Below are 27,148 nucleotides of genomic sequence, written 5' to 3' on the forward strand. Positions count from 1 at the left end.
GGCAAGCATGCTTCTAAATCCACAGAATATCCGTTGTTTTTTGTCTGCAGGGCTGTGCACATAGGCCACAGCATCTGCCTAAAATGCTCTCTAACAAAAATCCTTCAATTTAAGCACCACATATCATTGCTTGGGACTAGGTAAATTAAAGTTGGTCACAAGAAAGACCTAGTTTTCATTTTGGTTTGAATAATGTTAAATCAAAACAGCAACGAAACCAGCTAACTTTATGTACACACAAAAGAACTCATTGGATAAATATGTATGGAATAGTAAATTCATACTCTTGATGCTGCCGTGCTGTGAATCATTATGCCACTTTTAAAACAAACCACAAGTGGACAGGCTTCAGAAATCTGCAGTGGAAATAGATTTATGGACAGCAGCCATGTGAGAAGACCATTCAGGACTGCTGACTGTCAGAAGACAGGTAAACAGAACTGTTCTGGGTGTGTATGAAATAATGTACTCGACAAGAAGAATCATTCAGATGTTCCTATTTATTCTTTATCATAACACAACAGCAAAGGAGTAGTTCATCAAAATGACAAAATTCAGATACTTAAGAGTTTTAAACCATGCAAATCACAGAATACCACTGAGTTTTCTAAAGGTATGGGTATTGAACATGTCATGCTGCATTTGTATTATGCAAAATGAGGAGACAAATCCTCCTCTGCAAATGTATAAATCTGTTCCAAATAGCTTGGTCATTGGAGAAGCTTCAGCTGAGAGGAATATTATTCTCCATTTTGCTGGGTATTTTTCATCTGTTTGATGCATTATTTCCCCCCAACTACTTTTAAGAGCTAATTATAGATTACACAAATAATTTATATGATTCTTCTATTACCAGAAAAGACTTTTCATTACATATTATTTTGATTGATCTTCATGAAGCTCCCACTTACATTCTCAGAGTACACATGTTGTGCATACCTTTTCTGCATCTAATTGAGGCATTCAACTCCTTTTGCTGCATATGAGAGATGTATACAGTAGGCACTAGCAGGAACAGCTATCTCTATTAACAGAACATCTGATATTTTAACATTAGGCATTTTACATCCTTATTATTTAAAATTTGTTAAAAACAAAGCTTACTGCTTCATTGGTGAGCTTAACCTTGTCTGTATATAACAAGAAAAATGTTCTTTCAGCTGCTGTTCTGCAAAATCTGTTGATCAGTGTTGACAGTAGAAAACCAGGCAGTTTAGTTTGTGCCGTTTATTCCATATGTGATTCTAGGTAAAGTCATAGTCCCTTGAGCTGCCTACCTTGTCTAAGGATGACAGCATGTATTTTGCAGAATATTAGAAATGTTTGGGAGGCATCAATCCAAAACCTGAATATGCAGCATGGTTTTTAGATTGCAGAGCAGAGTTCTGTAGAAATTTTAAAAAAAGAAAAGAAGAAAAAGAAGAAAAAAAGTCACACACAATATTTATTTGGCAATGGTTTGGGGTTTTCCTCATTTCCTCATTGCTTCAGAAGCAACTCAAAATATCTAATAATATCTTGATTAATATTTCTGCCTCTTTTTAAGAGTTGATGATCCTCTATTTCTCTGCAGATTTCCTCTGGAAAACTAAGCTGCATAGCCTTTCTTTGGTTTAAATCACAGAACCAAATCGGTTTAAATCTCTCTCATTAGCTCAATGCTACAGTAAAGAATTAGTGTGACTGTAGGGAATGGGCCCAGCTGTTGAGGAAAGCTCTATCCCTTACTGAAATTAGTTCTTATTATGGGGAAAACACATGAGTATTTGGGTCCATAGGGTTTGCCTCCCATGACACATCTGTAGTCAGCTCTTCAGTCAATCACTTGTGATTATTTGAATTCTTAAGGAAGGCTGATTTGGGTTAATCATAAACCATAACAGTAGGTCATTATGTGGCTTCCAAGCTGGATGGTTGTATGGATGGGGGCACTTGGTGCTCTGCATATGAGGCAACTTAACAGCATTTTCCATTAAAAGTTAGCACAGCATGACCCTGATATGTGCCCAACATGAGGAATCCCTGTTATTGGGGTGTAGCAAGCTGAATTGCTGCTAGTATAGTCCAGGGTAAGGAAGCAAAAAGGGCCTTTGCATAATATGTACAGATGTTTAATTCAGCCGTGCGGTGAGATGTTCAGGTCCCAGCACCCCCACATAGAGCGTTTAAGTTTCAGTCTGCCAAAAGGCCTGGGGGTGAACTTGGTCTCTGGGCAGTACAAAGACGAAGGCCAATCAGGGAATAGGGAGGAGGGGCTCAGGGACACAGGAACAGAGTAGGAACAGGGGAAGGAGCCAATGGGGTCTAACAGCTTTTTGAGGGAAGCTTGTTGTGTCTCCCTAAACCAGGGAATGTCCCCCCCCGCCCAGGGTCTCCACATTGGGGCACAAGCAAGCAGGTGAACAATGAACCAAGTGGCAATTTTGAGTAGTTTTGGGAAATGGGAGAGAAAAAGCAGCATCTAGGAGGAGCTGCCAGCATCAGGGTAATCCTAAACCAGTCTGAAGGTCCTGAATGAGAAAATTCTCATTCAGCATTCCCTCCAAGGTTGTTTGAAAACTGACTCGACCTCAGAAAAATCACGATTTGGTCTTTACAGCATTGGATATATTGTTAAATGAATTCTGAGCTTCTGGCATGCATGAATGCTGGCTCACTTCAAGCAGTGAGCACTCGAGGGAACAAAACTGCATCTTCTTTTGGAGCTGCTTGTATCAGGAATGCCTAAAGCATCGAACACGTTGCCTTGGCATAAATTGCAGTAGCACAAACAATGGAACTCACACTTGGCTGTGTCTTTCCCCTTTCTCTTGCTGAGGTGCTGCTGCAGGGCTTTAGGAGCTGTGGAGTTAAGATACTAGGGTGAGAGAACCATAGAATTGCAAGACACACCTTTGGGGAGCCAGGTGCTTTGATCTTCATTACTCATTATAGCATAATTTTTTTTAGTTTCCCTTTTTTTTTTATTGGTTGCAGCATGTTTGTGCATTGCTGGGAAGAAACTTTGTGACTAAATGTATCTGTAAGTAAACAAAGTCCCTGGGAAGAAGTGTGTGAAGTGGGCTGTGAGTCTGTGCACTCTTTAGGATCTGTAAACTTAAGGAGTCTAAGAAAACAGTGCAAAGCCCACCAGACTAAGTCTGACAAACATCACTTCCATAGACAGGAAAGAATCTGGCTATTTTTGTGGTCATTATTCCTGTCCAAACCTTACGTGATGGCGGGGCATGACTTTTTGTTTATTTGGGGGTTTTGTAGCAGTAGTTTGGTTTTTTATTGAAACAGGACATGGTACACTAATGAATTATCTAAATGTTTTGAGGTCTGCTTATCATGTTACTCTTTCAAGTTCTCCTCTCTTTATCTGGAAGAGATTTGATAGTACAGACATTTCAGATCCTTGAAGGTTTTAAAGCTGGATGTGTTAATCTGGGAGGTATGAAACATGATGTGGCATTGTAGCCAGCCATACATCCAGGGCAATGAAAACCTAATATGGCAGATGCTACAGAGCACTAAAAAGTCCTTTGGTCTAAAGTATTTATCAGGGGAAGTGGCTTTGATATGATGCCACTGAGCTCTGGGAAGGTGGATGCCCATGGCACAGAATCCTTATAACACATTTGCTAGTGTGTTCTCCTTGGCCACCTGTGTACAGAAATAAAGCTCAAATTCAATTAAACTGCTCATTGCTTGTTGATTTGATCACTCAAGTATGTGTGAGTAGTCTGCACCTCCAACCTGGCCTCACTATCAGCATCTCTTAGCAATCCAAGTGCACTATTTAGATACTGCGATGCACAAAATCCTGTTGAGATGCTGCACCTGATGTTGGTGTTCACCAGCAGTTTAAGGCAGAGTCAGCACCAGGAGAGGCTGTGGACTAGTGTTGTAGGTGAAAGGCAGCCTGCCCTGCTCCCTGGGAACTGCAGGAAAGGGGAGCTTCTGATTGCCTGGACTGGGCTGGAGTGTGGGGATGCAGCAGCCTCAGAGTCCAGTAGAATAAAAGGCATCGGTGAGCTCAGTTCTCCTGAACATCCTGCATGGGACTACCACCGTCTAATAGCATGCTTGAAAAACCCAGCTCTTACTGGTGTAGCAATATTGCATCTGCTGCCATCCTGATAAAACTCTCACTCTGCCAAGTGTTTTCTCATCTGTGGTGATAATGGGGAAATACATAATCAGCTTGTGAGCAGCCCACAGTGCTGCCCAGTGCCAGCAGCCTGGTGAAACACTGAGATGAAACGGTGGAAATTACTGTTCTGCCTCAGCTGCCTCCAAGGGGAGCTTGTTCAGCCAGCCTGGCCCACCCCAGTGTGGCTGCATTGGAGATGCTGGGTTGCACTTCTGGCTGTCCTGCTGTGTATCCCAGGGGAGCTGTTAACAGGCGGAATTACTCTGCAGCTCCTGGGCTGGGTGTGGGTGCACACATGGATGTCGGAAGTGTGATTTTGTTTGTCCCAGCATGTTGTGGGTGAAGGGAGGCATTCAGAAAAGGAAAGCCATTTCCTCCCCTACAGTGTCTCTTATTCTCTTATGCAGTACAGAAGAGGCATTGACAAAAAGCATCTGCATTGGCAGAATTACTGAGAAAATCTCGAATGCAACTGGTATCACAGGTATTTAGAAAATAAAAAATAAAGGTGTGAGATGTTGCTGAGGTTAGCAGCATGGTGCTCAGTTGTTCTGGAGCAGAGCAAACTCCTGAGAGAATTACCCTGAGGTGAAATAAAATAAAACCTTAGATTATGGTTTAATGCAGAACTTGCTTGCATGTTCAAAACAAAACAAAACAACAACAACAAAAAAAAAAAAACCAAAAAAAACCAAAAGCAAACAAGTGAGAGGGGAGGGGAGAGTTTGGGAAACAGAGGGAGTGAGAGAGGGGGAGAGGGGAATGTGCTGTGCACTTAGCTGAGCAGCAGGAAGGAAAGCTTGTAACAGGATTTCTCAGCTTCTGATGCCTGGCAGTTGTTTGCAGGCACACCAGTGGTGTCCGTGTGGTGCCTTGCAGGATGTGGACTAAAGGCGAGTCAGAGGGACTCCAGACTTTGGGGATTGTGGTGGTGGTGTGCTCCTCTCTGAAACTTTTGCACTACCTCGGGCTAATTGATTTGTCTGATGGTAAGAGAACGCCAGTTTTGCAGCGCCTGTTTGCTTGTGTTTAAATGCATGTGAGTGTAGCCAGTGTAGGCAGCAGATGGCTGTGGGAGGAAAGTGGTGTCTGTCAGTGCACAAATTGTCAGTGCGGGCTTCGTCTTTATTAAGAATCATACAGGCTGCAAAGAGGTAATTCTGATTTATGCTTTATTGAGGACTTTTGTTTGCTTTTGATATATTACCTTAGCCAGAGAGAATCTGAAGCTGTGATGGTTTTTGCCTTGCGTATTATTTAAGTTTTCCTAATTATTTTTTTTACTGTTAATTCTTACTCTCTATTGACAATGAATTAGTACCAAACTTGAAAAAGGAGAGGGCCTCTTGGGATGAAGGAACCAGAACTGATAATTAGGTGTGTGATTTCATAAGGCTACAAGAGTTTTGTTGTGACATTTGCAGATTAAATGATGGATTGAATATGAACAAAACAAAACTTTGCTGTAATTGCCATTCCAGATACTTCAGCAAAATAACCTAAGAATAAATATTTCTGTTTTCACCAGCTGGAAGATTTGGTCTGTCTCCGACTTGTAGAGAATCAATGTAATGAACTCAAATGAATGTAGTGAACTTTTTTTGTATTAAAGGTTTTCCCAGATGTAAAGCACATGGGTTTTAACTAAGTGTGGTTTACAGTTCATCTTTTCATAAAGGTATGTAGGTATCACTGAATTTTTAAAGAAAATAACTTCCTGATTATGCAAGTGAGGTATTTTTTAAAGTAAAGGGACCCCCAAGTCACTGAGTTTATCTACCAAAGGAAATAGTAAAGATAAAATACAAGCATAAACACCTATGGTTTTTTATTCAGATTTCTTCAAGATATGGGTTAGTACAGGCTGGCAAAAGATTCCAAAAAAAGTAAAGAAAATTTATATATTGAATCTGTTTTACTGGAACAAGAAAAGCAGATGGAATTTTACCCTACTACAGTAAAATCAATGCTGTCACATAATCCTAGAAATCCTCCTGCAGAATTAGGAAAAAATACTAAAAATTGCTTAATTAAGAATTATTTATATTAAGAGATATAATCAGCATGTATTTGTTATTACATGATTGATTTCCTTATTTCAAAATTAATATCGTGGGAGCTTTTAGTTTACTCTTAGAATGTCACTGGATTGCAATTACATAATTACAAATAAATTAAGATCTCCAGCAATGACAACTAATTTCAAATAATGGCAGCAGAAATGCTCACCTTAAAAATAGGTGCCAAGTCAAATGTTGATGCATTTACATTGCTATTACACTTTTTTTGCATTAACTGCAAGAATGTTTTTATACCTCCTTTGCAGACCTAATTACTATAATTCCAGTGTCTGTTCCTGAAGCAATTACTTTTCCTAGAAGAGTCTCCCCAGTGTTTCCCCAGCAAAGCCAAGTATATGACAGGTGAGAAAGATGTGAGTGTGAAGGTGAAAGGAGTAAAAGTGAGCAAATAGCCCACATTGAATTCATGGAACAGCTTTGCCTGTGCTTGTTGGTGGTCAGCAGTCAGTGACTGCTCCATCCGTGCAGGTGCAGGAGGGGGTGACATTTACCTCTGTAAGGGACCACAGTTAGTGGTACACAGAGCTCTGATTGCATGGGCTGCCGACAACATGTAGGAACACAGTATTATAAACCTGATCAGATTTGAATAGTTTTTATTGGAAATATGTGTTTCTGGCTGCAAAATAGTTCATTTGGAAACCAAGATATATTTATTTGGTACTTATTAGATGAGCTTGCATTTTCCCCTTTTGACTCTGTTCCTGTGCTAAGAATTATTTATATGTAAAATTAGAACATTAATATAATGTGAGTGGTTGTTAATGTCATGCAATACAGATTTCAAGAAGTCAGAGATCTTTAAATGTGACATTAAGTTGTTTTCTTTGATGTGCTGGTGGCAACAATGGAAATGGCAAAGTGGATGCTTACGTTGCAATGCAAGTATTTCTCACAACTTTATAATCACTAGAAATGATCACTACTTTTACTTATTAAAAATAAAAACCTTATTAAACAGCTAGAAATTCCAGCTGTGTTGTCACAGCTGTGCGTTATAATACTAAAATAAGACACTGCAATCGGCTATGTATATTTCTTTTAGAACTGTTCTCTTCTGAAGATGGAATGGGCTTACGTAAACCATATTCCTTTGTTCTGTTTAAATAAAGAATACTAATAATGAAAAACCCCCCATACAGAGAAAAAAACTGGCTGGAAAAGCCTGTTCCAGTGAATACTTCTGGGCAAGTCCTTGCTGTCTTTGCAGTCTCTTGAGACCAGTCATTTTTGTTCAGCTCCTGACCCAGGATCATGTGTAGATCTCCACCTGTACCTGTGTGCTTTGCGCTGTTGTCAGACTTGTAGCCCTTTGCGTCTGTCTTTATTGAAATCCATCAGTAGGAATCTTCAGGCCTTTTCTCAGTTCTTCCCAGCTGTCAAGTCAGTTTCCATCTGACTCACAGCGGTTTCAAAGACCATTCTATTCCCCACCTTCCAGGAGTGAATGATATGTGAGATAGGGTAAAAAAGGATTACTGGGTTGGAGATGTAGTGCATTCTCTGTTTCTCTCCTCTGCACAAGGATGCACTCTGAGAAATGTTCTCCAGCAGTTCTGGCCATTCAGTGACCATGCATCATTGGTTGTTTCAGTACTTCCCAAGAACTGAAGTGAAAGGTGAAAAAAAATTACATAGTCCTGTATCCCTCACTCTCTTTTAGCTGTTTCTCCCATACAGGGGAAAATAGAAGGGCCTGTCTTTGGTCTCCCAGTTCCCTAAAGGTAGGGAAAACACAGTGATCACCAGTCCTGGGAAGCTAGGAACAAAAACAGGATGAGAATATCATGGGACACATTCCACACAGCCTCATGTTTAGGATTGTCTTACAGAGGTTCTGGTTGAGGAACTGTTCCCTTCTTGCTCTTGGTGCAGTGTCAGCTCCCCACAGACAGCACATGGCAGGGCAGGAACAGCTACCTCATACCCCTTGCTTTGGGTTGATTACAGTGAGATACTAATGCTCTGTAAGGAATTTGAAAGTAGGGGGTGTCATCTGACTGACTTTGGCAATGCCCTCCCCCACACTTCCCCAGGTCATGTTCTTTAATTGCTGGTATGAAAGTGATCATGACTTGAAGTATAGAAGTGCCCTCCTTGAAATTCTGGAGCAGATGGCCACGAGAAGAAAGGGATGTGTTTTTAGTGGGATGGGCAGAGTGCTGAGGGGAAGATAAAAAGTGCGCTAGTGTGTGAAGTAGACCTGCTTATTGTGCTTTGTGCATCAGTGTTTGAAGGACTTGGGTGCTAAGCTAACTTAGAAGTTTGTTAATGGTTTGAAAAGTGCAAACTTTTGTAATAGTGATGCAACAGCTAGATAACTATCTTGATTAGGTATTTTATTAAGCACAACTTAAAATGGGCCTTTCTTAAAATAACATGGTAGACATGCAAAAAGAATATACCAATATACGACAGCAAAATTTCTAACATATCCCACACCATATTCCATGATTGTTGAGCTTCTGAAATTTTCCATGTATATAAAAATGCAACAGTGCATGAGTTTTGTACCTGGATATGCTTCTTCCCTTGCATCTTGTCTCTATCCCTTCAGACTTTGTCCCCACATGCATCCTTTATCTGCTGGGAACAAGGTTGTAAAAAGCACTTAATATTCCGTAGACTATTTTAAAATAAAAATAATTGAACTGTACAAAGCTTGATGGAAATCCTCAGTTTTATTTTTTACAATAATTTTTGTTTGGCTTCAGTTTTTTCCAAGATAAAATGCACTGATGATAAGATGATCTAACACATTTCTGAAGAGGAGGAGCTTATGCTTTACCCATTTTCTAGAGCTGCAAGAGAGACTGTGGACTGTAATTGCTGCCTAAAATCCACCTTGCACACTCTCAGGCTCCAGGTGGCCATGCATGTCAGAAGTGCAGCTCCCTGAGCCAGGATGTGGTGCTGGGTCCTGCCCTCATCCATGGGGTTCCACATCCCATCCAGCTGCAGCAGAGGTAGAGGCATCAGGCAGCCATCGGGGAGAAGGGTGCAAGCTTTAGTACCTGCACTGCCTGCGAGGCAGGGGTTGGTTTTAAGGAAAAGCTAATATGATCCAAGAAAAATACATGCACAACATTTTCTGAACTGAATGGCAGCATCACTAAAGCTGAGTTTGTCCATGTAGAGCTTGTAGCTGTCAAAGTTATTCTTCATTTATAACCATGGAAATGTTGGCTGTGGAGGGTAGGGATTCCCCAATGCTCTTGAATCAGCTGTCAGGCTGCTTGATAGATGTTACAGTGTCTGTGATCCATTGTTACAGACCAAACTATACCTGATGAGTCTGGCTTTCTGTTCTCTCACTGTTTATTATCTGTACTTTGGAAAGGAAGAACTGTTGGATCATGAGGGATTCAGGCAGAATTGTACATTAGTTCCGTGCAGGTTACTTTGTTTAGCAAAGAGTGTTTCCAAAACAAGGTAATAAAAAAACAACCCAACCTCCTGAAGACTGAAACAGAATTCTGAAGTATAATCTGAAGGGATTTAATTTTCACAGGAAGATTATTTATTTTTCTTTCCAATAGTGGGAAATACAGCCAATATCTAATAGAAAATGCACACAGTAAGGATGATACCTTACTAAAGGAATTGGCATCCCTGCCTGCTTCGCTTAGCCAGGCAAGAGCGATGTCCCTGTGTGCTGTCCCTATGTGCAGTCTGGAGTACACAAGTCCTGAATGTCTCCCTAAGTTCTCTTTTGTCTCTTCAGTCCTGCCATTGTGTTACAAGTGCGTTTCTAGGTGTTTCTGGAATTATTTTGCTGAGTGAAGCTGTGCAAGCTGGCCTCAACATGTAACCACAAGGTTGGGTATGCTTCAAGAGCTGACCCCTCCTGTGTGTGGTGGCTATCAAAAATCTCTAAAAGAGGAATGTAATAATCTGATACTCAGGAAGAAATTATCAGACATAATTTCTGTCTGTCAAGAGATAAAATGTTAGCAAGTGTGGAAAAGAAAATACTCCTTCCATGTATATTCTTAAATGTAGCCAAGAGAGGAAAACTTGTCTTTTCTTTTCATATGAGAATTTAGCAGAAAGAACAGAAAATATTTTGTGATATACCAAAAAAATCTGTATTTTTCTTCTTGCTTCTCCCCTCTTCTTTCTATTATTTCTGAAGTGTTACTATGAGGCTCTTTAAATGAGTTTTATTACAGTTAATTCCCCCTCTCCTCAGGCAAGCTGCAGCTTTATGTACCAAATTTTTATTATACCCAGAAGCTTTCTGCCTGCTAATAAATAATGGTGATAAATTTTATATGAAATAAATGTGGTTTCTTATTGCAGCAGAAAGGAAAATAAATGTAGAGTTTTTTTCCGCTTGACATACATGTTTAAATTATAGAAGTTAAATAGTGTGAAAACAGCATTCACTTTAAAGAGATACGGCCAGGTTGAAAAATAGTTTTTTTGCTTATACCATTAAAGATAACTTACATCATCATTACACAAAAGATGTTTGAAATCTTGCAGACAGATCTGTTTAGTAATTTTTCATTTGGCCTGTGAGGAGCAGTCAGCTATGGTTTCTGTTCCCATTGCTGCAGTGAGCTCCTGTGAGCCGTGCCAGCCTCAGTGTACTGAGAGCAGGTGAACAGCCCCACAGCAGCAAGTCCAGCAAGGGCAGGAGATTCTCCTATCCCTGCAGGAGGAGGCAGGGAAGGAAAGGGGGCATTGAGGGGAAGGAACAAGAAGTGTGTGACCTGACGCTGACTGTGTGAACTCTGGAAAAGCCCATCAGGGTTTTGAAGACACGTCCTTCCACCAACCCCAGGGCAGTGTCTGAGATGGCTTCACTCTGGTGAAATGTTAAAAATTGCTCATCTTTTACACTGATTTTCCAAAGTATCATGGACACACTGTTATTAGTAAGTCTTAAAATTAGAGTTGTGCTGCAGCTTCCCCCATTCATGCTGAACCCATTCTCATTGACATGAAGCATCACTCATCTAGATACAGACCTTTCATGGTTGTCTCCTTGTTTTTGGAAACGTTCAAGAACCACAAGAAAACTATTTGAAAGTGTCATGTTTTGAAATCTGGAATAATTTCACTTGGCTTAATACATTTATGGTTCTAGGGGGAGAGATTTCTTTTGACTGAAGAGGATCCTCAAGAATTTCAGGATAAGTCTGCTTTTCTTGAAGGAATTGAGTTAGACATGCTTATAATTCGAAAGGGATAGCTATATAAATAGTTGATATAAATGGAATATAATTAACATTACTTTAAGCCCTCTTCTGCAATTCTTAAACCCACACATGGGAACCTTGAATTGAGCATAACCAAATGTATCTTAATTAAGTCCTAATTAATCTTAATGTATCTTAATTAAGTCCTAAATGAATTCCTTCTCTCTTAAAAAGAGGTTTCACAGAGTTTAAAGAGTAAAACATTTAATTTGTCCATTTTATGTGTACTACCCTTCCTGACAGCAGTGCTGTGGCAGTCCCTGGCTCCCTGCTGCAGCCGTGTGCCCATGTGTGGCTGTGGCAGTGCCAGTGGTGGGGTCTGTCACTGCACCTGGTGCAAGGGGCTGCTGCAGCTGAGTGCACCTGAGAGCACTGGGGTTTGTTATCGATGAGTAATGCAATGGCTGGCTCTTGCAGTTAAGGGATGAATATTATGAGTATGCTAGCAAGTTTTATTGCTGGATAGTTATGTGTGATTTGTTGTTTGAATGTCCTCTGTTCTCTCCATAGTCCCCTTTCCCCCGTACAGTTGCCAAGGGACAGACACGGTAGTCAGGACATGTGGAGGGAGGGCATGTAGCTGTGCCCCTTGCATGGGGCATTTGGGGGAAGGGCAGGCTTGTCACTAGGAGGTGCAGCCTGGCAACACCTGATCTCCAATGAAGTTGCAAGGAAGCAGTCTCCACCAATGGATGGCAGAGAAGAGTTAATTGGCAGACTTTGGGAGGGGTTAGGGTTACCTGGTGCAACACCATAGGTATAAAAGGTGGAGCAGGCATTTTGTAGGTGAGCACATGGCGGTTTAGTTCCACGCTCCCAGAACTGTAATTTTTCCTTATTCAGTCCTTTGTTGTATTATGTTAAAGTTTAATAAACCTTTGAAATTTTAAAAGTGAGCATCATTTCTCACAGGTTTAGGCACAAAAGGTCCTGTAGTGAAGGTGAAGCTGCCAGACCTGTTCTAGGGCTGGAGGGACAGGAGTGCCCTGTGCCCACACCTCAGGGCTGCTCCTGCTGCCCCAGGGCAGGAGTGAAGGCTCCCAGGTGCCAGGGCAGGACTGGCACCTCACAGAGATTGCCTTTGTGTGTCTTTGCATGTACAGCGCTCTAGCTATCCATTGTCCTATTATTCTGTGACTAGGCCAAAACTCAATTAATTTTTATGTAGATGAATAAAAGGAGTATTGACATTGCAAGATGAAATCTGAAGCATTCTGAAAAGGAAATTTTTCTTCTTTATTCTTCACATGCACCTTTTTAAAATATTTCAAGCTAAGTATATCTTCCTCCCTAAAATAAATATGACTGTGCACCTGCAGGCTGGTCAGGCTTCCCTAGGTTGATCCTAGATAAAAGTTCCTATCACAGGTTGTGGATCTTGGTTGCCTTTTCTCTTTGGTGGTCCCCATCCAGATGTCAGAGCCCAGAGCAAAAGGGAAAGAGCCTGCTCTGACATGAGCTTACCCATGATGGCACATTCATCTCAACTGTTTCTTGTGCCTCTTGCTCTTTGGCAGATTTCCTTCGTGTAGTGGTTTTGGTTCACCAATTTAAGATTACCCCAATTTTAAAATTTCCCAGTCAATGCACTAAAGAGTGTGGTAGGTATTGGTGCTGGTTAATCAGCAATGTACTCACTTTCTGCTGTGAGATAGGATTAGGAGAAAGGCAAAGCAGGCTTAAAACTTTAAAAGGGTATAAAGAAAATTTTATTATTAGTGACTAAAAGAAAAAAAGTAGTGAGAATCAAAACAAACCCTTCAGAACACTTCTCCTCCCCTTACAACCTTTTCTTTCCCACTAACAATGTAAAGAAACCAAACCTAAAATTTCCAGTCAGTTTACCATCTCTAAAATAGTCCTTCTTCAGTTCACTTTGGGAGAGAAGTACTTCTTGTTAAGGTTATGGAGACTTCTCCACAAGAGGAAAAAACCAGTTCTCTTGTGGCTCTCAATTTCATCACGAATGGCAGCCGCCCAGGGAACCCTGTCATTGTGAAGTCCTTCCCATTGCCACAAGCCTTCCCACAGCTTGTTGATGGGCCGTGCTGACTTATGGGGTATTGTTTCAAAGATGAGCTATTCAAAGACACAAAGTTCTCATTATCTATCTCTAAAATCATCTTCATCCCTGAGAACAGAAATCTTCTTCTTCTTTTCCTGGGGGCACGGGAGCTGCCGGACAGGTGCCCAGCCTGGCCAGAACAGGGCTGATGGAGGGGGCGCAGCTGGCGGCCTGGGGAGGGGGAAGGGGCCCAGCCGCAGCAGGACTGGCCGAGACGGGGGCTGGGGCTGCCACCTCCTCATCAACCGGAAAGGAAAGAGAAGAGTTCCCGGGTTTTTTCGTCTTTAACATGTGGGTTTCACAGAGGCGTGTCCAGCTTCTTAGTGGTTCCACTGATTGTCAGTTGCACAAAAAAAACTTTGCATCACTTCCCTGAATTTCCTCCCATTCCAAACCACGACACTCCTATGGATTGCATTAGAGCTGCTACATGACTCCCTTAAAACAGAATGGAACAATCAGAGTTATGAAATCTCATGAAGTCAAATGTTTTTGTGACTTCTTTAAAACCAGCTGACTGGTAAGAGTGGTCAGTGCACAAGTGTATGTTATAAATATATCTAAATTCATGATTGAATAAAATACAGTTACACCTATAGAAGGTATAACACAGGACATGTCCAGACACATTTCCCTAACTGAAAGGGGCTTGCTTACATCTGCTGGGATTGGGAAACCAGGTTACCTCATACATACTACCTATAGACACACTGAATTTACATGTGAAGAAGGGGAGGGGATGCAGGAACTAGAGATCTTAATCAAGGTACAAGACATCAGCTGCCCACCTGGCTACTGATGTTTAAAAGATAGCATAACGATAATCAACTTAACATGAATAGACAGCTCTGGGAAACTCACGAAACACTTGAAAGCCCAATGCCACTATTCAACATGTATGTATTTCCAGACTTGCTATGTGTATTACGTGGCCGCTTTTGTCTCAAAGGAGACGAGATTCTGCTCGCTGGAGAAAAAACAAGAGAGGATATGAATAATGCCTGAGACTTCAGAGACTGGACTGTTTACCCATCTGATAGCATTATTCTTGGACCGGAGAGACATTGAAAGACCATCAGATCGAGAAAAGGACAAAGAAAACCATAGCTCCGGACAAGAAACAGAGTATAAGAACTGGACTCAAGCAAATCATGGACTCACCACTCTGATACACGAGGGGTCAGAGCTGTGTGTTTTCACCCAGAGCCAAAGTCCCGGGCTTGGCTCTGTCCTTTTTGATTCGTGGCTGGCATAAATTGTAATCTGAATGTGAAATAAATTTTCTCTTTTTATTATTTTTATCATAATTTGGCTCTCGCAAATTATTGATTAGGCTTAATTGGCATTTGACCTATAACATGTGCAACATCTGCTCTAATGACTCTTTTCCAAATCTTGCTCGTATTGCTAGCCATTTCGCAGTACTCATGGGCACTCTATCTCCTCATTCTGGTTTAACATCTGCACTGCTAAATGAAAGTAATCAGAGTCAGCATGAAAATTTAATAAGCTGCATTCTGGCATTGGTCATGTTCCTGATTGTGTATTTGTTTTCTGCCCACAGAAGTCCTCAGACATTGTCAGCCAGAACACCTCCAGTGTTTACAAGCACTGGTGTTTATTAGTCTCAAATCAGTCTCTGTTGGTGGTATTTCAAAAACAGACCGGATCTCTGAATTTGCCAGTGCTTTTAGGGGACTGATCAAAGCTAGACCCTAGCCTAGGAAGATCTAAACCTCATGGCCTTCCTTTCCTAGTTAGAGAATTACTGAGTTTTAGAAGCAGAAAGATCCTTAGACAGATTAGTAGAATCTAAATCTTCTAACCCTGAGCATGGTAAAGTTTTAAATAACTAAATATTTTGGCTTCACGGCAACTCACCAAGTGTGTAGTTGGATGCATTTTCATCCTAGTAGAGTGTCTTACAGTGGTTGTCCCTATTGGCCTTCCAGGAGAAGCAGAATAAGGACACAGAAAAATGGAAGGAAGTTTTGTGCTTGTCCCAAATAACCTTTTGCCACAGGACAAAGTTGTAAGATTCCCAGCACCACTAACTGGGCCAAGTTTAGGAAATTGTTAAGCTACTGTTTGTTTCCTGAAACTTTTTTATCTTGTCTGCTGGGCTTTCAGCTCCCTGCCTGTTTGCTTTGCTGCCTGGCTGGAGCAGCTGGTGGCTTGGCTCTTGCATGGGAGTTCAGGGAGGTCTCAGTTTCATCCCTACTCTGGTGCTGCCACTGATACACCTCAGACCATGTGCCCCTCATTCGCTTTCTCCCTCTCCAGTGGGATGGAGAAGAGAATTGGAGACAGAAAGGTAAAGATCATGGGTTAGGATAAGAACAATTTGCTAGAAATAGCAATGGATTAAGAAAACAAACAGTAAAAACAACAGTGCTGATAGCAGAGTGTACAGGACAGGCAAACAATTCACACTCCTCTGACCACTCACTCCCTTCCTGAGGGAATAACCCCAGGTGTGAAGGATGGGGAAGGATTTGTGACTGAGGCAGTTGGCTGAAACCGCTGTTCTTGGGAGCATCACCACAAGCTAGATATGGCCCTGTGTGGGGTTTCACCCCCGGATTGGGATGACCCCGAAAGATGGAAAAGTCCCTCCTCCAACCCGTGCCTTCGAAGAAAGACTCAGTAGTCTTCTGTTGTCTGTTCTCAAGGTTGTTTATTGTTGGTTATCTACAAGATTCTTCTCCCTGAACTGCTGTGGCCTGTTCAGCAGCTCAGACAAAGGCACACTCTGCCCTCCCAGGGGCTGGTGCCATCTTTTATATCATATATTACGTACTACATGTTTATACTTTTTCTCCAATACCTACTATCTATATTGAATGGTGACTTTCTACTCTAAACCAATCTGTGAGTGCCAACACCACCAAAGACATGGAGGTTAGGAAGGAGAAAGAAAGAGGACAGGGCACACCCAAGTCCCTCCATCTTAGAACTCCTGACCCCCATGTACAAAACTTGGACCCCTGCGTACAAGGCTTAAAACCCCCTTGTACAGCACTCAAAAATCCTTCCTTTCACTTCGTGATTATCTCTACTATGCAATCTAAACTTGTGTGTGTATGGCTTGTAATTCTTCATACAGAGTTAGTAACTTGCTCCACGGGCTAAGATCAAAACCCCACGTGTGTCTTTGGCTGCATGCCAGGGTCTCAGAGCCCCCTGCCAGCGGCTCTGGCCATCCAGGACACCCAGAGGAGAATCCTGGGTTCCGACAGCCCTGGGGAAAGAGAAAAGGAATTCCTTGTAAGGAATAAACTGTTGGAAATCTTGAAACAACTTGCTGTTTTCACAGTGGATTTTTACTAGTGCCAAAGAATATAGTGCACTGGATGAGGTTTTCTGTTTTTTTAAAATTACCACCAGGAACTGACATTTATTTGGATGAAGAGTTTCAGCAAGCAAATGCTCTCACCCAGGGCAGCAGTATGTATGTTTAAAAACCAGTACTAGATTTATTCTGCATTCAAAATGCTCTGTGGGAGGAGAATCTGAGTACAGGTACCAAAGCAGCTTTATCTGAGTCAGGAAGAAGTCTGTAGTCTCTACTTAAAGGAACACAGGCAGTAGCAGGGTTCAGGCACTGTTTTTTTATCTTAATGTCCTGAAGCCTACATTCTGGTTCTGCTTCTTGGCCCAAAAACTGGGACATTAATGTTTTTATGAAGAAGACACCCAGGCACTATTGGTTGCCCGAGATCAGGGATCCATTTAAATGCCTGAAGTGAAGGTGCTGCCCATACAAGCACATCTCCAGAGCACAGTCTGTGCCCAGCGGGTGGCCCTGAGTAGTCCCCAGCCCACCGGGCATGCACCGTGTGTCAGCAGAGAGCTTGCTCACAGCACCACATGCCTTTAAGAACATTTTTTCTTACTGAAACATTTGGATCTGTATTGGAATATAAATTTTTTTTTTTGCAGTTTCCTCTGTGCAAATGGAGCTTAATTGGTACTTGTGTTCTCCTTAATTATGCTTCACATTTTGGAGCAATCTGTTCAACTTGAACAGTTCTGTCAAGTGGGAAAAGTGATCTTCTGGGAAGCACTGGCTCATTTGGATGGGATCTGCAGAGTGCTCATTTATGGTGGTGTTTCTGTCCTCAACTCTGACTGGACCAAACCAATTTGTTCTTTTTATAGTCTTTACACAGGTGAATTGCCCTAGTGCAGTGGTCCACCTGTTTTAAGAGGAAAATTGCTTCCACATTCACACTGCCACTGTTGCTTTGTATTTCTGTGGCAAGTTCTGTTTCATACACTGCTATTTCTGAAAGGGAGTTGTCTTGGTTTGGAAAGACAGGTGTCTGCTGAGGAAGGCAGGAGCTTCCCCTGAAATGGAAAATGTAACACCCCTCCCCCCCCCCCAATTGCTGTAAACTTTAAATTAAGAGGCTCTCAGGCAAAAAAATGGGAGCAGGAAATAACAGTTCTTTATTAGGGAAGAAAATAAAAAGATGATAAAATAAACAATGCAGTAAACCAAAACAACACTGACAGTCAGAATACAACCTGACACCCTGTAGGTCAGGGTGTTGGTAGCAGTGCCATTGGAATTGTGGCTGCAGTCCACCTGGAGTGTCAGGGGTGGTTCAGTTGGAGCAGGCGACTTGTAGAAAGGGTGTAGTCTTCCTCTGAAGATCCAGTGGAAGAGGCAGCTGTTCCTCTGGGAAATCCAGTGGAGAAGCTGTGCTGGTGTTCCAGAAACTCCAGATTCTGTCCAGGTAGGAATGCTTGGCTCCTCCCTCTGGGCAGAGCATCTCCCAGTGGGATCTATAGTTCTTATCAGTCATGCAGTGACATTCAGTATGCTGTTATCAACAGATGTCCCCCCAGAGGAAGGATTGGGTGTGGAAGAGATAAGGAAAACTGCCCACTTAACAAAAGACAGCTGCCATACAGATGGCAAATAGAATACATCTTGCCTTGCAATCTGGGACAGGACTGAATGCTAACACACACACAAATTTCCTTAATAAATGTGTGCAAACCCACACGTTTACAGCTGGGGAAAGTAAATATTTCTATTTTAAAAACCCTAACTGAAGCTTAATTGAAAAAACAACAACATAATCTAAACAAACTGATCATAAATTGACATTTAAGGTCAAAGTAGAAAAAAACAGCTAATTGCTTTTTAAAGATTCTTAGCATGAAATTGGTGTTGTGCAGAATTCCAGTGTAGTTTATGAGCATGGATGTATTACAGCTCAGCTCATTTGCTCATTTGCTGCATAATTCCCCAGTGAAGAAGTAAAATTTTATGTAACTGGGTAACTTGAGAGAGGGAAAGCTGCAGAGGGCTGCTGTGCTGTCAGTAGTCTTTGACAAACTGACCGCAGACATGGTGCAGGGGGGAGATGGCTTCTGGGTGTATCACAGTCATGTGAACATTTGTGAGGAATAAAATTTGAAAGAGTGCTCTGGCTGTCCCCACCTGGGGCTGCTCCTGCATTTCCCCAGATCTGCGTTTGGTGTCCTCCCCCTCAGGGTGCCTTGGGGAGGGCACAGGCCAGGCTCTCAGTGGAAAGGGAACGCACACACACTTAAAGGCACAAGTTCTCTGTCTCCAGGTGAAAAGTCCCAATACAGACCAAAATCTCAGGGGAGGCTACAGCTTTGTGATCCACTGCAATTGTGCCCTTAAAATCTGTAGATGATTGAGAGTGCCCTTACAAGGAGTTTATGAGGTTTAACTTGTGTTTGTCTCTGTGCCAGACTGCGTACCTGTTCACCTTCTCTGTGCCAAACTCTGTACCTGTTCACCTTTTCTCTGAATGTTTTATATGTTCTCGTGTCAAGTCTGCAGCAAGTACCAAGTGTGTGTAATCCTGCCTGCTCAAAAAAAGGTTCCTCTGAGGGGGGAAAAACCCTTAGGTTTTACATTGTGGTTAAAACCTGCATGAATGAAAAAATACACAATTCTATTTTCCCCATGATAATTCAGGGATAAAAGGTACTTGAATTAGGCACTGAACTAATTCATAATTTTGATTGCTTGACTTCACCCTATTATATATATTTATTGATTATTGTTCTTCCAAAACCCATTTCCTAACTCAAAGCTAGAGCAAACCAGTCTAAATAGAAATTGGTGCAGTCATAAATCGACTTGAAGTGTCTGATTTGCTTTTTAGTGACAAAAAAAAAAAAAGCAAACAAAAAAACCCAACAAAAACCCCAAACCATTGACAGCAATAATTCACAAAGATAATAAGTCCATTTGTAATGCATTTTCTTGGCTCGTCAGGGTTTTTTTGATAAATTACCTATTCCATAAAAGGAAAGAAAAATTAGTTTTACTTACCTAATTCATAATTCAGAAGTCTCTTACGACTATTTAATGAAGTGTGCTCTGAAGAGTTTCTAATAGTTCTTCTAAAAAAGCATCATGTTTGATTGCTTGACATTCATACGGCTTTTCTTTTCCCTTGCTGCTTTGGAATCATAATCTTGTCTTGGTTCCAGCTCAACCTGCATTTCCCACGTGGGGAAACCAGTTTAGGGCCAGTGGCTCCTGCCTGCATATCCTTTGTGTGCACTGCAAGGACATGTTGCGGTCTCCTCCTCTGGGAATGGTCACAACAAAAACAGTTCTAATGACAGGTGAACTTCATACAGTGTCTGCAGAAACGTCTGAATTCAAATTTGACATTGCATATTTCATGTTCAAGCCATGGTACCTGATCTTAGCTGTGTGCCAGAAAGACATTTGGGAGGTCCCTCAAAATTCTGGTGTCTCCTTTTTTGGAGAATAATGTTGATTTAGTCTCCCTGTGTACAGCTGTGAAACTAATTGAAGGAGAGGCAGAGGACAGCATTTATACATTGTGAACAGGTCATTGTAAGGATTAGGCAAGAAATCTAAAAAATCTATTTTTTACTAATTATATTTGTTATTATTAGCTATTTTTATCTTAGAATTTTATATGCTGTTGGGTTTTCAGGTATCTTCTTTCAGCAAGTGGTGGTGTTGCAGGTTCACACAGGCAGAACCACCCTGCTAAGCTTGGCTGTTTGTGAAATTATTTGATGTTGCTGGTTTAGTGGTGAAAATCACAGAATATTCTGACTTGGAAGAGACCCACAAGGGCCATCAAATCTAACTCAAAATAGACCTGAAGGAGTCAAAAAGTCTTATCAGAAAAAAGGGAGTGGATAAGGAGACACCACTCTCTTTTTGGTTTATTGCCTGGAGAGAGTCCCTTTTGGAAACTGATCTCTCCAGCCAGGCAAGATAATATTAATAATTTTTTATTAATAATAATGGGTGTTCAACTTTAATTGTGTTTGCTATTGGATACATCAGTAGGTACCTCTGTTCCATTTTTTAACGGCTGTTTGCCATGAGCAGATTTTTCCTTGCCCCTTTTTCGGGATCACAGCTGAGTGTGAGCTGCCACTACTGTCGCTGCGCGGCTCCAGGGGTGTGCGGGATTTGCCTGGCGGGGTCGTTTAAAGGCTGGGACAGTGCCCGGGGGCGAGCACATGGCGCAGCTGAGGAATGTGCTGCCGGACAGCAGGGCCGGGGGTCGGGAAGCTCAGAGCCCCTGGGACACCCCAAAGCTCTCACCCAGCTCCTGCCCTGATGACATTCTGTCTGGAGACTAATTTCAAGTATATCATGGGTAAACTAGAGTTATTTTTTTCTTCAGGTCCTTGCTCCTAAAATATAGCCTTTTTTTTTTTTAATAAAAGTAAGATGCAGTCTAATAATTCTTGCACATAATTTTATCCCCTTCAGCTATATTTGTAAAATTACCCATTTAATCTAACGCCTGTCAATTTTACAATTAACACTGGGCACATTAGTTGCGCTTTATGCCTTGACTGTTTTCCTTAACAAAAAGAGAATTTATTATGAGCAGCTTGTTTTCAAAGTCCTCCCATGAACCACGGAGACCGGTGTTCTGCATTTTCACCTGGCAGCCTTCGGATGCAGGGGACAGCGTCATTTACATCTTTATTTAAATCATCGTTTACACTCTTTAGACTGTTTTAGGCTCTGGGTTGTCCTTGGCTAGCCCTAGCACTGTATGAGGCTTCACTATCACTCATCTGGCAGGCACGTGGGCTGGAAATGCTGTAGGATTGCACCTGAGGAAGGTGTTAGGTGCTGTTTGATGCTTGTTTCCCCAGCTCGTGTGGCCCAGCAAACCCAGCCTTGGGCACGGTCCGGGGGTGCAGAGGCAGCTGCAGGCATCAGCAAGGATGGGCAGGCTCAGGATGGTGGCTGCTCAGTCCCAGAGCCGAGGCAGCAACTGGGGAATAACACACCATTGTTTTATGGTGCACAAATGGGCTTTGGGTTGGTGGAAGGTGTCCCCACCTGTGGCAGGGGGTTGGAACTAGATGATCTTTAAGGTCCTTTCCAATGCAAACCGTTGTCTGAAATACAGGGCCATTTGCTGGCACTTTGAGTGTGGAACTTCCCAAATTGTAAAGATAACAAAGATAAAACTGGAACAGATATGAAAGGATGAATAAAGCAAGCCTCATTAAGTAACTTCTAAAGTGTATTCTGTTTAAACATCAATTTTCCTGAAGGAAAATTCACTCTCTGCTCTTGAGCGGGGAGCAGTGAAATGAAAAAGTCTCTTTCATTAGCAACAATCTAAAATATTCATGTACTTGTAAGTGTGTCAAGATTATTTTTCTTTGTAAAGTGAAGTCACTGTTTGGTTTCCGTTATGAAAGGAAATGTGCATATACAATGGGTTAAGCAAGTACAGATGCTGTTTTACACAAAAATACAAAACTAAGTGATTATTTTAACCTGGGCCTACAGTAGAGTAAGATTACCACAGGTGATTCTACCAGATGCAGACCTCGTACCCTGCTATTAAAGCAGCTACAAAAATATGGGCAAAAATAAATCCGAACTCAAGAAATGCTACATCCCATTCTTCCATTTTAAAAATACATTGTAAGGAAAACAGCTAAGTGAATGCTCTGTACCGGCTAAGCAATCTTAAGCCTAGGATGCAACTCACTGCAGCCGTCTGGTGTAGAAGGTATTCGTCCTGGGATAATTTCAACAAGTGTTGGAAATAAAACCAGAAAAAGAATAAATTACCATTTATCAGTACCTGTAAGGAGAAGAAGCTTTCTGCATTAGTTACTGTTTCTGCATGATTAGTGAGTGCAGATAACCCCCAAAAAAAGAAAATTTAAAAAAAAAGGCAGCTTTGCTAAGGTTCAAGCTCTTCAAGCTCTCACTGAGCAGCTGGATGGTGTCCAGCCCCTGAGTGTGTGTCTCCATCAGCAGTGCAGGGATGTCCTGCCAGCTTGGAAATGATAAGGATGTTGTAAGAACCTGGCAGGTACAGGTGTCACTGGGCTGGGGAGGTGACCGCACTCGCCCCTCACTGTGTGTGCAGTTGGTCCCAAGGTCTGTTCTTGCATCAGTGAATTGAAGAAGAAAATGAACTTTAAAACAGCAGCAAGGTTGTTTCCTACTCTCAAATCTCTCAGGAGAAAACTGTAAACAAGGCAAAACTGAGGAAGAATGTGGTATTAGCTAAAATATCTTAACATCATTCCTATCAGAAGTTTAAATTTGCATGTGTTTATGTATATACACTTCTGCTTGCACTCACCACCCTCAGTGAACTTCAGTTTAATAAAACTGTAGTTGTAATAAGTGCAAGAGCTCATATTTCATACAGTGACACCTCTGAAGAGCTGGAGGGACTGAGCCAGGATGATAATGAAAATGCAAATAGAAGGAAATACAATGCCCATGATAAAAAGCGAGGGCAGAGGAGGAAGGGCCAATCTCCTGGTTTGCCACTGAAGTTTCTGTGATTAATTTATGGGATTTCAGGGAATGGAAGAAACAGGTTGAAAAGAGCTGCCTTGAAAGCAAGCACTGAAAGGAAACAAATAACAAAAATCCCCAAATCTTTGTGAAGGGTGAGGATTTTCTCTCCTTTTTTCAACCACTTGTTTCTTGTCCCTTATTTTAAAGAATTTCTTCCGCACAATTTTCTCTCTTTACAGCTTCTGCATTCCTTCACTTTGTGTCATTAATTCTCTTGCAAAGAAAATGGCTTTTCCCCCTTATTTCAAATTACTTTTTCCTGTAGCAGACATCCTTTTACATTTCCTTTCTTCTAAGAGGAGCTGTAATTTCTAGATTCTTCATTTTCCCTTTGTGTGGGGAAGGTGTGCACTTCAGGCTTCTTTTGGCCCCTTGCCAGCCTTCAGTCCTTTTTCTTTATCATGAACAGCTGATACTCTGCTCCCATTCCTTGCTGTTACAGCCTCTCACCTTTATTCCCCTACTGTGCAAGGGACCTTCAGAACAGGACTTAGGAATATATTTTATCTGTCCCAGGCCTACAAATGCTGACTGTGATGTTGCAGATGTGGTAGATTAAGAGGATGGCTGAATTCACGAATATTTTGAACCAGTTTCTTAATACTGACAAAATGAACCAATGTTAATTAACCATTATCATTTACTGACACATGCCGTCCCTTGATAATGTTCAATTTAATATGCGTATATGTATGTGTGTATATATATATGTGTGTGTGTGTGTGTGTGTGTGTGTGTGTGTGTGTGTGTGTATCTCCACAGAATTAATTAGCTTGTGAAAACACACCTTTGGGCTGGTCTGTTCTTTCACTGAACCAGTCTGCTCTAAATTTATGCCTTTCCTCTATTCAGAGTAACTCTTATTTCCTTGCAAATTTCGATTTAAATTGTTGGCTTACAACAGAAATGACTATATTATGCTTGAGCCAAATAACCTAAAATGTTTTTACAAGATATTAATTGTGCAGTTTTTGACAGTAAGGGGAGTGTTTGCTTTTATGCCAAGCAACTTTTGGTTGTGGATTGGATTTTCATGTCAGCTGGAGGCTGGATCGGGTCCTTAAAGTTTAGAGAATCTCAAACTGATAGACACTAAATATCTATGTATTTGGGCACTGCATGCACTGCTGGGGGATGGGCTTGGCAGGGGAAAACATGCATCAAAAATGAAGTGAGGTTATGGTAATCAGAGCATGATAGTATTTTTCTTCCTTGTAGAAGAACACTCTCTTGAATAAAATGCATAGACGTGTTTTTCATTTTTTATCTCTTTCTCCAAAAAGTCCTTCTAAATTCAGGTTGAATTAGTTTCAGATTCTGCAACTGTGGAGAAAATTTGAATTTCTCCTAGGACTAAAGTGACCTTCAATGTCTCTAGAGCAAGCTTTTTGGTTAACACACAGAGGAGTTTCCCTCACTGTTTAACCCCAGTATAAGGTCGTTGTCTGATATACCTGAGCGTATCTGCTCTCTCAAGTATATTTGCACAGCCAGAAAGCTAAAGCCAGTACTTTAGAAATGCCATTCCTCCACGCTGTCTCAATATTAAGGTATGAAATGTCTGTAGTTGCTTTTTGGAGCAATGTGTCTGCTGCTGCCCTGCTGCTCTCACCACTGTTTTGGCTCTGTGAATGGGCAGCTAATTGGCTGCCCAGGAAGAAATGTGAGCTACTGCTTTACTCCTGTGGCTTTTATTTTGCTTTCAAGAGGTTGAAAACAGTTACACAGATCAGTTCTGTTGGTGGTTTCTTTTTGATCTGTTGCTCTTGAAATCCAGTCTGTCCTATCCATCATGTTAAAAGAGCAAAGGTAACAACCAAAATAAATATTTTCCTGTCTTCTCTTCCAGATAAAATTGAAGATGAATTAGAAATGACAACAGTGTGCCATAGACCCGAGGGACTGGAACAGCTTGAAGCACAAACCAATTTCACTAAAAGAGAACTTCAAGTTCTTTACAGAGGATTTAAAAATGTAAGAACAGTACTGCAATGAACAGAGTCTAATATGTATGTCCTCACCAGCCTCAACTGCTCAGCTTGATTTTGTATTATTCCCCTGCTAAGCATTAGTAGTTTTGTATAAGATCTCTCTTACTACAGCAAAATGAGCACAATCTGCCTCTCCATCTAATATTTATGACACTGCAATCTGCCTAAAACTGGGTTTGAATGAATATTCAGCACATAATGGTCTCATTAAACTTGTTCCCCAAATGTCAGCAAGCACACTTCAATTTCCTCAGCTGTGCCAGTACTTGAAGATAACCTGATAATGTTTTTATGGCTACTTATTTAAGCCTTGTTTTCATCTCCTCGTGTTCAAATATAAGTGGTACTGTTCACTTGTGATTAGGTGCTCGGGATGGATATTTCATCCCTTCTCTAGCTGCAGAAATCTTGCTCTTGTAGTAGAACACTTTGGGACTTTAAGGTCCTGCATAAGTAGGGAATAAGGCTGGAGTGGCAGTAGCCAAGGAGAAATCAAAAGTTGAATATGTGCTAAGACTGAGGAGACCAGAGAGAGGTTGCAGATTTATGGGCAAGCAGGCAGCAGTGCCAGCTGGTGTGACTGGGTGTGCAGAGCAGCTCCATGCCCAGCTTTGTGAGCTACAGTTCCAGCCAGGCTCCCTGTGAGCCCCGAGTCTGCAGCTCCCAAGCCTCAGCCTGGCTCTGCTGCTGCCTCTCAGGGGCTCCTCACAATCAGGAGAAATGGATGGGGAATGTTGAGGCTACATGGAGCAGATGCTTTATGGACCTTGAAGAATGAGTACTCATTACATGTTTGCCTGAGGGTCAGGATTTAGTTGCCCAGGTGATTTGTGCCAGCTGATGTTTTAATGATGATTAACAGGTCAGAATCAAACTGGCTCAATATAACACAGAATGGTTTTTATATTTTCTTGCAGGACAGCTCCAGCATTTAGGAACCATTTCAGCAAAATGCTGACATTTCTCAATCAAGTCTATTGGGTAAAAACTTGTCAAAAGATAGCTGAGCTACCTTAAATACAGGCAGTTCTGAGGAACCTGTGGGACTTTGAGAAGGGCCTTTCTTTTTGACAGATTTTTGAAATTTGATCAAATCACATTTCCAGTGTATATTTGACTTTTCCAAGGAGTCTGGTGGTTTTACCCTTTATTTCTCTGCTCACCTAAGAGGGCCAAAGCACAGCTCAGCTTTCTGTATTTTTGTTGGCGTATGAGGCATATTTCTGCAGCCTTTGCTGCACACAGGAGGTAATTTCATGTGTGAAGTTGCCTAACTGAACACTGATATCTCTTTATGCTTTTGCCAGCCAGCAGGAAATCACATGGCTTTTGAGACAGAACTTGGCAGGTTAACACTCTGATATGACATGACTGCCTACAGAGTGAGGTTAAACCCAGTTTTCCTAAGATCTCCACAGTGCCTTCTGTATCACTGTCAGGTGGGAATCCTGTGTGGGAGAGCTCTGCTCTGTGCTGGGGGGATTTGCAGCTGCAGATGCAAACCAGTGAGGCAGACCTGGAGCACTGTTAGCATACAGGACATTTACCCTCTGCCTTTTCCAATTCTGCTAGCGCTTTGCACTACAGAGGCATTACCTCCCAGGGCAATAGTGGCAGACAAGGGCATTTAACTTGTGACCTAAACCTAGGACATCACTGAAGGTCTTGGTATTATTTGGCAGTGATGGCAAGGTCTTGGTTTATATCTGGATATTAAGACAAAGCAGGCTGTTTTTATCCAGCTGATCTGCATACAATATACACAAAGTTTCATATGTAAGGTTTAAATTGACATGAAAGTCCAGCTTTAACACTGGTAGCCTGC

At 41.7% G+C, this 27,148-nt stretch overlaps 1 protein-coding gene across 10 annotated transcripts in view; it reads left to right on the forward strand.

The window, feature by feature from the left end:
* The window catches only part of KCNIP1 (potassium voltage-gated channel interacting protein 1), a 285,944-nt gene that overhangs the window by 243,381 nt on the left and 15,415 nt on the right, over positions 1-27,148 (forward strand). For 9 of the 10 annotated variants that reach the window (XM_038149892.1, XM_038149899.1, XM_038149894.1 and 6 more), the window contains one exon: positions 25,182-25,306. In XM_038149892.1, coding sequence (XP_038005820.1) covers positions 25,182-25,306 — 125 coding nt within the window. Of the gene's footprint in view, positions 1-4,998; positions 5,128-25,181; positions 25,307-27,148 lie in introns of those variants that run through there. The other variant, XM_038149890.1, reaches the window with a different exon arrangement.

The sequence above is a fragment of the Motacilla alba genome, chromosome 13 (genome assembly GCF_015832195.1).
Source record: "Motacilla alba alba isolate MOTALB_02 chromosome 13, Motacilla_alba_V1.0_pri, whole genome shotgun sequence".
Taxonomy (NCBI): Eukaryota; Metazoa; Chordata; class Aves; order Passeriformes; family Motacillidae; genus Motacilla; species Motacilla alba.